General features: G+C 54.3%; 5 protein-coding genes across 5 annotated transcripts; 3 read left to right on the top strand and 2 right to left on the bottom strand.

Annotated features, from left to right (window-relative positions):
* Window positions 1-249: 249 nt before the first annotated feature.
* Window positions 250-1,475, top strand: PG997_001442 (uncharacterized protein; the record flags this gene model as incomplete). Its single annotated transcript, XM_066805757.1, has 2 exons — window positions 250-345; window positions 411-1,475. 2 exons carry the CDS (start codon window positions 250-252, stop codon window positions 1,473-1,475), a joined length of 1,161 nt encoding a protein of 386 aa, XP_066675530.1.
* Window positions 1,476-2,705: 1,230 nt separating this feature from the next.
* On the top strand, window positions 2,706-3,987 carry PG997_001443 (autophagy-related protein 27; the record flags this gene model as incomplete). The annotated part of the gene is made up of 3 exons (XM_066805758.1): window positions 2,706-2,988; window positions 3,096-3,708; window positions 3,789-3,987. The coding sequence occupies 3 exons, from the start codon at window positions 2,706-2,708 to the stop codon at window positions 3,985-3,987; spliced, it is 1,095 nt and encodes a 364-aa protein (XP_066675531.1).
* A 1,592-nt stretch (window positions 3,988-5,579) lies between these two features.
* On the top strand, window positions 5,580-6,517 carry PG997_001444 (uncharacterized protein; the record flags this gene model as incomplete). Its single annotated transcript, XM_066805759.1, has 3 exons — window positions 5,580-5,797; window positions 5,886-6,197; window positions 6,280-6,517. The coding sequence occupies 3 exons, from the start codon at window positions 5,580-5,582 to the stop codon at window positions 6,515-6,517; spliced, it is 768 nt and encodes a 255-aa protein (XP_066675532.1).
* Window positions 6,518-7,084: 567 nt separating this feature from the next.
* On the bottom strand, window positions 7,085-8,039 carry PG997_001445 (uncharacterized protein; the record flags this gene model as incomplete). The annotated part of the gene is made up of 4 exons (XM_066805760.1): window positions 7,085-7,443; window positions 7,560-7,599; window positions 7,652-7,705; window positions 7,758-8,039. The coding sequence occupies 4 exons, from the start codon at window positions 8,037-8,039 to the stop codon at window positions 7,085-7,087; spliced, it is 735 nt and encodes a 244-aa protein (XP_066675533.1).
* Window positions 8,040-9,663: 1,624 nt separating this feature from the next.
* Window positions 9,664-11,933, bottom strand: PG997_001446 (uncharacterized protein; the record flags this gene model as incomplete). Its single annotated transcript, XM_066805761.1, has 4 exons — window positions 9,664-10,788; window positions 10,864-11,463; window positions 11,514-11,777; window positions 11,829-11,933. 4 exons carry the CDS (start codon window positions 11,931-11,933, stop codon window positions 9,664-9,666), a joined length of 2,094 nt encoding a protein of 697 aa, XP_066675534.1.
* Between the last annotated feature and the right edge of the window lie 644 nt (window positions 11,934-12,577).

Genomic DNA, 12,577 nt, shown 5'->3' on the forward strand with positions numbered 1-12,577 from the left:
ATTCGGGTGGATTCGGAATTTGTGCCAGTACGCTTGGTCAAAGTGACAATTTTGCTTCACAAGCCAGTCGACCTTTCGACCTAACGAACTCTCTGTACGACCTAAACGAACAAGGTGTACGCGGCTACAATTACTCTCTGCCGTACAAGAACAACGCACGCGACTCGCTGAAAGAAGTATCCTGGGAAAACCAACATACCATAGGCATATCTCCTATCCCTAAAGAGAAAGCAAACAAATACACCAAATATGGCGGGATACGCAGGAGGCTACCGCGACCACCGAGATCGCTCGCCCGATTACACCTACGCTGGCGGTGCCAGCATGCCGCCCCCTTCGGACCACGTATACGACCGGAGGCCATCGCCAGGTCAAGTCCCGCCGCCGTACCCGCCAGCATCCTCCACAAGTGCATGGGGTGCACCTCCCGCGGCGTGGATTACGAGCCTCCCACTTCGCCCACTTCCCTGCATGTCCCTCGCTCGGCACGATCACCCCGGCCGCGGTCCCTACCTCCACCGATCGGATGGCGGTCATCTGGGTCGCGGGATGGTGACGATGAAGAAGACTATTACTACAATGACGACCGGCGGGACAGGCGGGACCCTCGGGATGGCGGTAGTCGCCAACGGGGCCACTCCCGCTCCCGTCGTGACGACGACCGCCGCGACCGCGACGAAGATAGCCCATCGCCTCTAGAGAAGGCACGCAACTTGCTCAAGGGCACCTTCTCGGACTCAACCGCGGGGCTGGGGGTTGGCGTAGTCGGCGCCCTACTGGGCGGCCTGGCGGCGCGTGAGGCCGCCGAGGCGACGTCGCACCACGGTCGCCACCACTCGCAGGACAGCAACGAGGAGGCGGCAGCGCGGCGGAACCAAGCGCTTGCAACGATGGTCGGCGCCGCCGTGGGCGCGCTGGGCGCCAACGCGGTCGAGAAGCGGCTTGAGCTTGGCCGGAACCGTGAGCGCGAGGAGCAGGAGAGGTCTCGGGACCGCGATCGGGGGTACCGGCGCAGCAGCCGTGGCGACGACCACGACAGGGCTAGTTTGGCGTACATGGACCTGAAAAGGAGAAGTGGCGGCGGCGGCGGCAACTACGAAGTCATCGAGAAGAGGGAGGTCATAGGGCGGCCACGGTCTGGCGATGACTACGATCGGCGGAGCGGCGGGAACATGCAGATTGTGACGACGCGGCCGCGGTCCAAGGACGACTTTGACCGCCGGAGCGGCAGCGGTTGGGATTGGGTGGATGATGCCGCTGCTATGGAGTCGCAGGTTTCAAAGAGGGAATCCATGAAGGGCAATGGCCGCGGCGCCGTCGAGAGGGTGATCGATCCGGAGGCGAAGAGTTGGCGCAACGTGGAGGACTGGGTGTACAGTGATGGAGGGGCTCATGCGGCCGAGATCGAGAGGGAGAACTTCTACCGCGAACGCGAGAGGAGGCGGAGGAGTGAGGAGCAGCGGTACCGGTACTGATTACTTCACTAGGATTTTCCATCCTGGGGTGATTTTTGCCTTGACTGTCTGCTTCTGACTTGCCTCGAAGGGGGCTTAAGGAAGGTTGATGGGCGTTTGGGAAAGATAGGCCGGGAAAATATATACGGTAGGCAATGGTAATGGGATTTACGACTTTACGACACCGCAACATATCTATGAACTATATATATACTCGCATTTCAAAGCGGGCAGATTGATTACTGGGGGTTTGCTTTAAGCGCTACATCTTTGTTCCGTATATTCATATATACTTAGCTGTTAACAGTTATCCCTTGTTATATAACAGATCAAGACCAATTGTATTTGCTCTTCACCTTACCAGACCTCTGCGTGAAAAGTCCTCTGAGTAGCTAAACTGAGTGTGGCCGTGGCTCTGATTCCTCCTACTCCTGCTTGCGCTCCACATCAGGAAATGCGTCCCATACCAAGTGTTTAATATCCTATGGGCCTTCCTCAAATTAGCTTGTTACAGACAACGGAAGGGATAGTTTGTAAGGACGTGTTACAGATATTCCTAGGCATTGGATGGCTAGTAAGTCCTTTGATTCTGGTTACTAGTCATTGCCACGATTGGTTCAGTGCCACAGGATCTCTCGGACTGTGTGGTATCCTTTAGACGGATGCTCCCGATTGGCGATCTTGAATTCTATATTGATACCAACCAAACCCTACTAAGTCCATGAAGCCTACCCAGCAAAAGAGTTGATTGGGTTTCGGCTTATAGAGAGGAGGATGGAAGGATCCTTTGACCACAAGAGGCTGGTGGTTGGAGGTGAGCTGCGCCACACCGAACCAGCCAGCCCGGACCAAGTATCACATTGAGTAATGACCAGCCACAGACTGCTGGGTCGGCCGCCGGTCAGACTATGACGGAACCCGAGCTTCCTTTTGGATATGTAAGTCTGGTAGAGCTACTGTTGCAATCAGGCACGGCGGCACATGAGCTCCAGTACACACCATTTGGCCTCTCCATCCATGTGACATTATTGTATCGTAAACTTGATGTTGAGCTTCTTTTCTTCCTCTACCTCCGCAGTTTGATTATTTACCAAGTACTTGCCTATCTACTTCGTTTCCCCGCCAAACCCAAACCCGACCGGTTTCCCTTTCTCATCAAATCAACAACAGCGACACCCACTACTTTTTTACGAAACGTTGCTCCCCCCCCCTCTCTCGCGTCGTCTCATCTTACGTTCAGCCAACGCCAACATGCGGTTCTCTTCGTCGATAAGTCCCGGCGCAGCCGATGCGACCTTGCTCCTACTCTTGCTCGCCCCAGCGGCCAACGCCATGCTGCAGTGCGAGTCCATCGTGGCCGACGGGAAGAAGTTCAACCTGAAACCGCTGGGTGGTGCGCACTCGGTCGTGGTCAGCCAGCTCGACGACCTCGGCACCAACTACGTCAACACGACATACACGACCGACATTTGCCAGTCGTTGAAGCGCAAGGGGGATGTTGATAGGAAACTACAATGTCCTCAGGGCACGCGAGGTATGTCTCCGGAGTCTCCATATGTTACGAGTTCCCGCCGAGTAATCCCGAGACGCGGGAATAAAAGGAAATCTCACGTTGCTAATACGTCTCGTCACCTTGTACAGTCTGCGCTCTAGAGCATTACGTCGGAAACGATGATAAGAAAACCGACTCCCTCCACTCCGTATTCCCTATCGCAGGCGAGCTCAAGGGTAAAAACGGTGGCGGGAATCTGGACCACGAGGCCGTCCGGCTCAGCACGAGCGATTCGAACGCCGACTCGAAGAAGGAGGGCCTGCGACTGATCTTGCGCGGCGGCATCAGGACCTTCGAGGATAGGACCACGAAGAAGCAGCAGGCCATCATCGAGTTCGTCTGCGATAAGGACAAGGAAGGCACCGAAGGCGAGGTCAAACCCTCGGACGAATACGACGACACGACGAACGCTGCAGCGGTGCTGAGAAGGGGCTCGCCGACCGATCCCCTTCTGTTTGCCGCCGACGAGGGAGGCGATGGCGGCGACGGCGGCGATAAGGAGCCGAAGCCCACGGGCCCGGTCCAGCTCGGGCCCGAGGATCGCGCCCTGATCTTCGAGAGCTACGGCGCTCTGGACAGCGATAAGAATATCGATGTGCTGCGACTCACGTGGAAGACCAAGCACGCCTGCGAGAACGCGGCGGACAACGGCGACGAGACTCCGAGCAAGTCTTGGGGCTTCTTCACCTGGATCGTTATCCTGTACGTACAGTTCTTCCTACCCCGACTCGAGCCTGAGACTTTCTCAAGGACGAAGCTAACTTGATTTCCCACAACAACAGTGTTTTCCTCGGCACGGCAGCCTACCTGATCTTCGGCTCGTGGCTCAACTACAACCGCTACGGTGCCCGCGGCTGGGACCTCTTGCCCCACGGCGACACCATCCGCGATATTCCCTACCTCATGAAGGACTGGGTGCGACGGGTGCTCAACACCGTGCAAGGCAGCGGTGCGAGCCGAGGCGGATACAGCGCGGTCTGACTTGGTTTTGGGAAGAAACCGAAGAATAGAGGCTACCTAGACTGAAAAGGTCGTACAGTACAAGGCAGGGGCCAGTATATTGTCATTGTATTTCTGGCAGTAGAGAGCCTCTTTTTCGAAAGCAGGCACTGGGATTCGGCGTTTACGTTTGCATTTGCTTCGTTGGGTTTCTTTCTTTTTTAGTTTCCGTTCCTTTGCAAGAAAAGATGAAGAATTGTTAGTAGGTTGGGCAGACATTGGGGGAAGGGTTCATCAAGTGTATTATATGTCCCCCTGAACAAAAACAAGAGAAGGAAGCCTGTGATGCTCATTTACGTAAAAGAAGTCGTGTTTTTACGTTTCGTGATCTCCACGCGCGTCTTGGCTGGCGGGCTGGGCGGCACACCGTGGCACAGTTAGATCAGATGTAAGTAAGGGCTTGTCGATCGTGTCTACCTGTGTTGGTCTGAGCTGAGCAACCCCGGCGGCAAGGCAATATTAGATGTACTTAGGTAATAGATGGGATCGATGAGGTGTGGGCACGCAACATACATAGCACATTTACATTTTGGATCCCTCTGATATTCTACTTATCGTGGGAAACAAGCCTCACACCCTTCCCCTTTTCAGTCGGGACACTTCCTTCCATACGCACAGCTTGGCTTGAGGGAAAGGCAACTGACCTCCCCAGCTAATCGGATCTGGGTGTCGCCTCCGAAGCCGAAAGGATAGCGTGGACGGTGCAGTGCAGGCAGCCCCTTTCGGCGATCGCGCTATCATTGCGACCTTCGCCCTTGCAGACCTCCTGGAATGCAGCTAGCAAGCAGACAATGATGGCGGCGTCGCAGCTGTTGGTCGCGCCGCTGTATCAACTCGTGGTCCTTGTTGCGTAACTCTTTACGGAGGCCTGGGGCATTGGACGTCGGGCCCAGCCCTGGCCGGTGGCTCCCGGATGAGATATGTGACAGCTTTGCCTGGGATCATGGGTGACTGAGAGGAGCGTGTGATCCCCAAACTTCTTTTGCTGGCTTCCCTGCATGGATCTATTGACGTGCAAGTGGTTAATTGGGACACGCATCCGGCCGGCCAGGCAAGGAAGCAGACCTGAAGTTCATCAAGTACCAAGTCCACCAAGCTCAGCGGTATGATAATACCTATTCCCCCAACTTTCCGCCGATATATGCCGTCTCCAACTGACTACCTGAAGCTGCCCGGATCGCTTTTCGTTTCTATGTAGGGCTTCTCGGCCTGCTTGTGTGTGGATTTGCTGTAATTCCGGCCCATTGGCGACGGGCCCAACGGGAGCCCACCGTTGCTGATACCCACCTTCCTACTCCGGGAATTTATGTCAATGCTCGGAGGCGGGCCCGGACTTCGGAATGCGCCAACGACATCATCCGATGAGAAGACAAATGTGTCATAACCAGACAACAGCGGGTCGATAGCCCTCCAGTCTATATAGCTGTTGGCAGAATCCCGCCCCCTCATCGTTTGGTTCGCGTCCGGCATCAACGACAAAAGATTGATCTCTAGCTTGACCACATCTTCGAGCAAATCTCACCAATCACCTTCGCTTCGTATCTTGACCTGGTATCAGATATATCGATTGCATCATGGAGTTCAACAGAATAGCCGTCTACGGCCACCGAGGCTGGGCTAGCTCGGCCATCGTCAAGGCCCTGATAGCATCGGGAGCGCCTATTCGGGTCCTCCACAGACCCGGCTCCGATATCTCCATGCTGCCCAGCGCGTCCAACGTAACGACCGTCGCAGTTGATTTAGATGATCAACCGGCGCTCGTATCGGCCCTCGAAGGCATCGACATCGTGATGTAAGCTGACTACTACCACCTTCTTACCAACTGACACTACTGTATTCCCATTGTGATCCTGAGCTAACATAGTACCCAAACCAAACAGCTGCATCACGGGCCAGACCGGCGTCCCACTACAGCACGCCTTCGTCAAGGCCATCCCGCAGGCCAAGGACGTCAAGCTCTTCGTCCCCTCGGACTTCGCATGGCGCCACTCCCCGCAAGGCCTGCGCGTCCTCGTCAACAAGGTCAAGGACGAGGTCGAGCGCGCCGCCCGCGACGCCGGGATCCCGACCATCGTCGTCCTGCCCGGCGGCTTCGCCGAGTCCTTCCTGGCCGCGGGCCTGCTCGGCGTCGATATTGCGGGGAATAGGATCGTGCAGACCGGGGATAGTTCGCATTGTCAGGCGAACCTCTGGTGAGTTTGAGTTTTCAGTTTTCGACTAGTGTGGCGACGATAAAGAAAGAAGAGGGCTGACTTTGCGGGGCGTCATAAATAGTACGCGAGAGTACGTCGCCGCCGCCTACGCCTCCATCTTCGCCCGCACGCCCGCCGCGCAGCTCGCGAACCGCGACATCGGGCTATGCGAGGTCCGGGCCACGGGCGAGGAGATACGCGCCGCTCTCGAAAAGCGGCACGGGGGCGTGCCGCCGCAGGTCATTGTCAACGACCTCGAGCGCGTCGATCGGGAGATCGAGACGCGCATCGCCGGGGGCCGCCGGAGCCCCTGGCGCTGATGTATCACTGCCGCAAGGCGTGGGCCACGTCGCAGCTGGTCGAGGGCGTGGGGGGAGGATGTTTGGGAGGTCGAGGGGTACCGGAAGGCGACGCTGGAGGAGTTGGTTGTGGAGGGGAGGTTGGGGGCGTATCGGGAGCTGCCGGCTGAGGCGAGGGCGGCGATTGCTGCTACGTTTAATTGATCCAGGATACTGGCACATAAACTGTGAAGAATGAGAATTCAAACATTTCGGAACTCCTCGAACCGCCTCGCTGATGGTTGAACTCCAACTAGGCTACTGAGGCGCAGTGGTGATCATGCTCGGTTTCACGAGCCCCAGCGTTCCTGGATATGATATGAAGCATGCTTGCTCGGAGGTATATGAAGAGTGTATGATTCTATTGTATATTCGAGCTGCGGTATGATTGAACACCGGCCCTTTTCCAAACGCCCCCCCTTCTAGTCTGTTACCATCGTTTACAATTGCCCCCTGAACGTAATCCTCCGGCCAATATTATCCAAACAGGCTACCAGCATGTGATGTGCGGCACCGTCAAACAATAGAATACGACGTGGGATATGTGTTTTATGAGGGAGGGTGCTGTTGTATTTGGTTGACATCCATGACCGGAAGGTGTCGCGCCAGCAGCGCCCACTGCTTATGGGCAGAGGTGGCGTGCACACGGAAAACGGGCTCAGGAAATGCAACGGTGCTCATAGGGGGTATGAGTGGCAGCATCGGGATGGCGCCGGAGACGAGACCCATTTGCCGGGAGTTGCCTGGTAGGGAGGGGACTGGAGCTGCGTTGTCTCTTGCTTCCGGGCTGGGCTCTCTATGATGTCTCTGGGTATCCCTCGCTTTATTTCGAGTATCTTGCCATTTGGCGACACCGATGCCGACGGCGATAGTGGCGCAGATTGAGATGATTGAAAATACAATCTCCACTGTGTTCTTTTCATTGAAATTCGAGGCATCGGCTACCCCGGAAAGTTATTAGCCTATTATGTCTTCTGCTGACCCAAGTCCTCTCAGGATACCGATTCCAGTGTGCTCAGCATACCTTCACGTTCCATTATGCTAACTGGGGCACCGGATACTCCCTGGCATTCTGTCAGTCATTGCCATTGCAAGACAGGTGTTCGGTTATCTTACCTTTACGTGGCTTCCGAAGGCCACTCCTAACGTAAGAGCCTTGAGCCCCAAGCTCTAGCAGCATGGCCAGTCTCTACTCATAACCTACCATGGTGTAAGTACTCACCTGGCTTGTGAAGACGTCGCGGAATGTCGTAGCCAGCCATACCATCGACGAGCTTGACGGCATGTATTGCGAGGGATGAGTCATTGTCTCGATGCTTCGCAGCAAGGCGACAACATTCGCATCTCCACGACTGGTTTCCACGGGCAGGCTGATGGCTATCTTGACGCGGTAGAGGGACAGCGCGGCGAAAGGAAGTAAATAAAAGACGTGATACAGCAGGGCAAGGTACACCGAGACGAGGAACAAGGGAGAGGAAAGTACGTGAAGGAAGAGAACCGGCATATTGATTTAAGGATTCTAGTGTTTGATCGATATAAAGTGAGTGCTCATGGGACCTCGACGTTGGAAGAGAATCGTTTGACTATTGAGTATTAGCTTTCCTACATACCCAGGAACAGCGACTCAAGGTCGTTGGAGCAACTCTGTATCGACAAGCCGCCCATATTTCTTGTACGAAAAGCAAAGAGACACGCGATGAAGAACTTACTCGGGCTGGTGTTTTGTTTCGAATGCTACACTGCAGCAGCTGCACAGCAAGTTATTAAGGGTTTTGAAGGGAAAGGGGAGGACTTTAATACCACTATCTGGGAAGGCGGGTGAGAAGACCTGCCACGGCGATGTGATACATGCGCCATTATACTCGGCACTCCGCAAGGCACATTTCATCTTTGGAAATATGTTACTGTCGAGAATCAAATGCCCTTCAAATTTGAATATCATGACAAACCAGACAGTGTGTGTTGACGAAACACTTTCAAATTGGTCCTATATACCACGTACAAATGAACGCTCAACCGCCCAGAACTCCGATTGACCCGATATGGAAAGCCACCCGCCCATGCGGTCGGCCGCATGCGATCCCGATTCCACGCCCGGGAAGATGGACTGCGTTCATTAGACTGCTCGAAAAGTGAGGTTGCACGGGAATGTTCCTAAAGAGTGGGCCTATTTGGACGGGGGGGGGAGGGGAAGCCATGACACCCGAATTTCGAGGCTCTGCTGCCCTCTGATGAGATGTAAGTTCAAGACATGCATCTATGTACCCTAATATACTTCTTTCCCCGTGGTGGCTGAGGTTATCTGTACATATGCAAGGACGAAAGGGAAGGGGGGTCGGCCGGCCTTTTCGACGCGAAAGGGCTCAGCCAATAGGTTAAAGCGCGGATGCCATTGCCCAGTCGTTAGTCCTCAGCCCTCACTTGGTTCCACTGCATAACACTGACAGCCGTTAACCGACTGAGAAGAGCTTCCATGGTTCATTGATTCGGCTACGTGTGCATCTGTAGGTGAGCGAAGTACATCATTTGTCCTGACGCTCTGCTTTTGCATCCAGTACGAGCATAACAATCTCTGCGGACGTCAAGCCGCGCTTTTATCAGCCTGTGTTGTTCACAGAACGTTTCTGCAGATGCCATTCACTTCAATAGACCGTGCTGAACCAGACGCGACGTGTGAAGATTGATGACTCAGCTCCTCGAAGAGAGTTGACGGACATCATTCCGAGTCAAAGTCTACTAACAATACTCCATAGCCTTACCCCCTGAACGGCTCACGCGACAGCATCTGAGAGACCACTTTGGCATCTTCTTGTTGTTTCCCACCTTCAATTCTTACCTGGTAGGATCAGGAGCTGGTACCTTGATTTGCATACAAGGAATCACAGTGGCTGCTTGGGATGAGAAGATACGCCATTGAGTGCGACATGGATCAATGACGTTAAAATTCTAAGGACAGTTTCAAAAGGGGCAGCCAACGGAGAATTCGTCGACTGCCATTTCAGAAGAACACACACACACGCAAAACACACACGCAAACACACACACAAGTCAACCCAAAATCATTCATAAGTCATCTCAGACCGTTTTCTCCTTCTAACGCCCCCGTCTCGTCATCAAAACCTCACACTTTACATAAGGATTTCAATGGCTGCTGTTAGGTCCCGGACTTTGCCTTCCAAGATGCCGCGGCGGCTCTCGCTGGCCTTTGACTCGCCCGCGATCGCCTTGAGCCTTTTCGCTTCCAGCTTGATGACCCAATCCTGATCGAAGACGGCAAGCGGCGTCGACGGCCCCGTCAATAGGCAGTAGTCCACGGACTGCTGGAAGACGTTGTCGACGAAGCGGCAGAGCGCGACGTCGTAGTAGACACGTAGCTTGTCGTGAATCTCCTGGGTGGTGCGCTGTACGTTGGACTGGTTGGCCGAGGCTGTTTTGATCGCGTCCGGATTCACGGCGATCTCGTCGTCGTAGTCGTCGTCGGGGGCCGGCGACGACGGTTTGTAGGAACGTCCTGCCACCTTGACCAGCGCGGCGGTGCGGCGTCCCTGGGCCAGCTGCAGCTTCTCGCTGAACCCCTTGCTGAGCGTGTAGGGCCGCTTGTGCCGCTCGATTCGTACTAGCAGCATGGCCTGGTCCATGGCGGCCTTGTATCTGGCCAGAATTTCCTCGACGATTTCCGACCAGAGAATCTCTTTGACCTGCGTATCTGGACAGGCTATATTAAGCGCATCCGTGATGAACAGATGTACCAGCAAGATGGCCTTGCTCAGGTAAGATTTGGTCATATGATCCCATTTCGTAGATTGGTTTCTGAAAGCCATTGAGAAGACGTTGCCGCCAAAAGTACCGAGGTCCATGTTACGGGACCTTAGGTACATGTCGTAAATCCAGTTCACTGCATCTTCCTTCGGTTCTTTCAGCGTGTCATCCATGCAGACAATCCCTTCCAGTTCTGGGTACGAACCCAGGCCGGTACGTCCAAGCAGTTCTTTGACAGTGTTGCAACCGTAATCGCGGAGCCTAAGGTCCAGACCGTTTGGGGCCATGGGCTGGGCAGTATCGCCTGTATCTTGGAACTTGTGGAGGTGCGAAGACATTCTGAAACCATCGTAGAAGTCGTCGCTGAGGTTGACGACGTTGGTGATGAGACGCATGGTGAGCTTCTGGAAGCCGTCTTCGTCAGAGTACCAGCCGTTCAAGGCAGCCTTGACCGTGTCTTGGAAGTTTCGGGCGATGGTGCCCAGATAGAGTCGCTGGTCCCTCTAATCTTTGCGCGATTGACCCAGGCTGTCGATCTGCCGTTTAGTCGCCTCGAGCTCCGTCTTGACCTGCTTGCATATCTTGGGAAACTCGCGTCGAGTGAGCTGCTCCGAGAGCTCGCGCAGGCGGGTTCTCAATGCACCCGGTCCGACACGTTCCTTAGGCAGGCTACTCCAAGGTGCCAGCTCAAGCGTCTTGTCGGCCTTCCATAGCGCCAAGGTCTCGTCTGGTCCCCTGTTCTTTACAACATAGTAACCCAGCGTGAGTGGCTTCTTCTTGCCTAGCACCAGATCACACACCCTCTGCTTCTCGCTGGGCTCCGTAACCAGATCTGGTTTTGTTAGGACGCCCAGCGTACGCTCCCCGGTTGGGTCGTACTGCGAGGCCAGTGTCAGGATCTCCTGGTTATCTATATGCACGTTGCCAGCGAGCACGGCGAGAATGATGGTTCGGCTGTCCTGGATATACTGCTTGACCATGTCTCTGACGAGCTCGATGTCTTCTGGCGTAGTGACCCCCTCGTTGATGTTCCTGAAGATGCCGGGAACGTCAATCACCGTGAGGTAGTCCTCATCTGGGCCTCGCTTTTCGATCTTCAATACGACCTTGCTGAAGATCTTTCCGTCGGAAGCGTTGGTATCTGTGCGAATTCCCATGGCAACATTGGCCTAATATTTCATTAGAAATGAATCCACTGCCCTGAGTTAGAGAAGCATACCTGTTTGAATATAGTTGGCAGTTGCTCGCGGAAGTTTTCGATGGTCAGTGACTCGAAGGTGAAGCAGCTCAATCTCTTCTTGTGCTCATCGGACGCATTTGGACCTGGGATGATCGTTACAGTCACGCGACTCTCTGGATCCCGACGAGAGGTGATCTGGGTAGCGAACCGCGTACAGAGCTCCACGTCATGTTCCATGGGGAGGCCCGTCGCAGTTTCCAATAAGGAAGACTTTCCAGAGCTTTGGTCACTTATGACCACCAACTTGATCGACGTCAGAATTGACTGGTATTGTTGAATATAGGTGATACTTACTTGGGTAAGTGGAACATGCTGATTGATGTTCAATTCCCGAACTTTGTCGATTGTCTCGAGAAGGATAGAGTCAGTGACCCGATCTGTCTCGTGTGAAGTTGTCATAATGCCAGTGAGCCCTGTTGTATTTGGAATCAATAGGTTCTGGTGTCTCTTTTTTTTTCGCGATAGTAGAAAGAGAGCTGCCTCGTAAGCTGAGAGAACAGAGACTGGCCTGCCACCACCCCTTATATACCCAATGAGCTATCTTTAACGTAGCCATATGGAGAATGCTACCTTTCGGTTGGGCATTAAGTGGTTGGCTTTCGCATCTTTAGCAAACGGCATGGCACAGATGTGTAAATACATGGTTGTAAATGTGGTTGGCCTCCAGCAGGCCTGAAAGCAGAGTTCCGGGCTGTGTAACTCAACATGGCCTGTGATTCGGCTAGACACCAAGACGCGGCGTGGATGCGAAACGGCAAACGACAATTGACAGCGAATATCCCCGCCCTGTAAATAACCATCTCTCTTGGCCAGCGAAGAATAGGGGGATTGACAAACGGTAATGAGAAGTCGGACAAGCAAACAAGAACCTGCCCCGCGCTCGAGCAGGTACCAGCGCAATCGACACCGACCAATTTGACCCAAGCCTGGGCCAAAGCCTGGGGGTGTTCTTGTAGGCCTTTGCATCAGGACAGAGACATATCTTGACGTTGACAAGCTGGTAGTTCTTGCCACGTGGATGGTCAGTAGCTGCAAGATCGCGA

This window comes from Apiospora hydei (assembly GCF_038363865.1).
Source record: "Apiospora hydei strain CBS 114990 chromosome Unknown utg000002l_segment0_segment0, whole genome shotgun sequence".
Taxonomy (NCBI): Eukaryota; Fungi; Ascomycota; class Sordariomycetes; order Amphisphaeriales; family Apiosporaceae; genus Apiospora; species Apiospora hydei.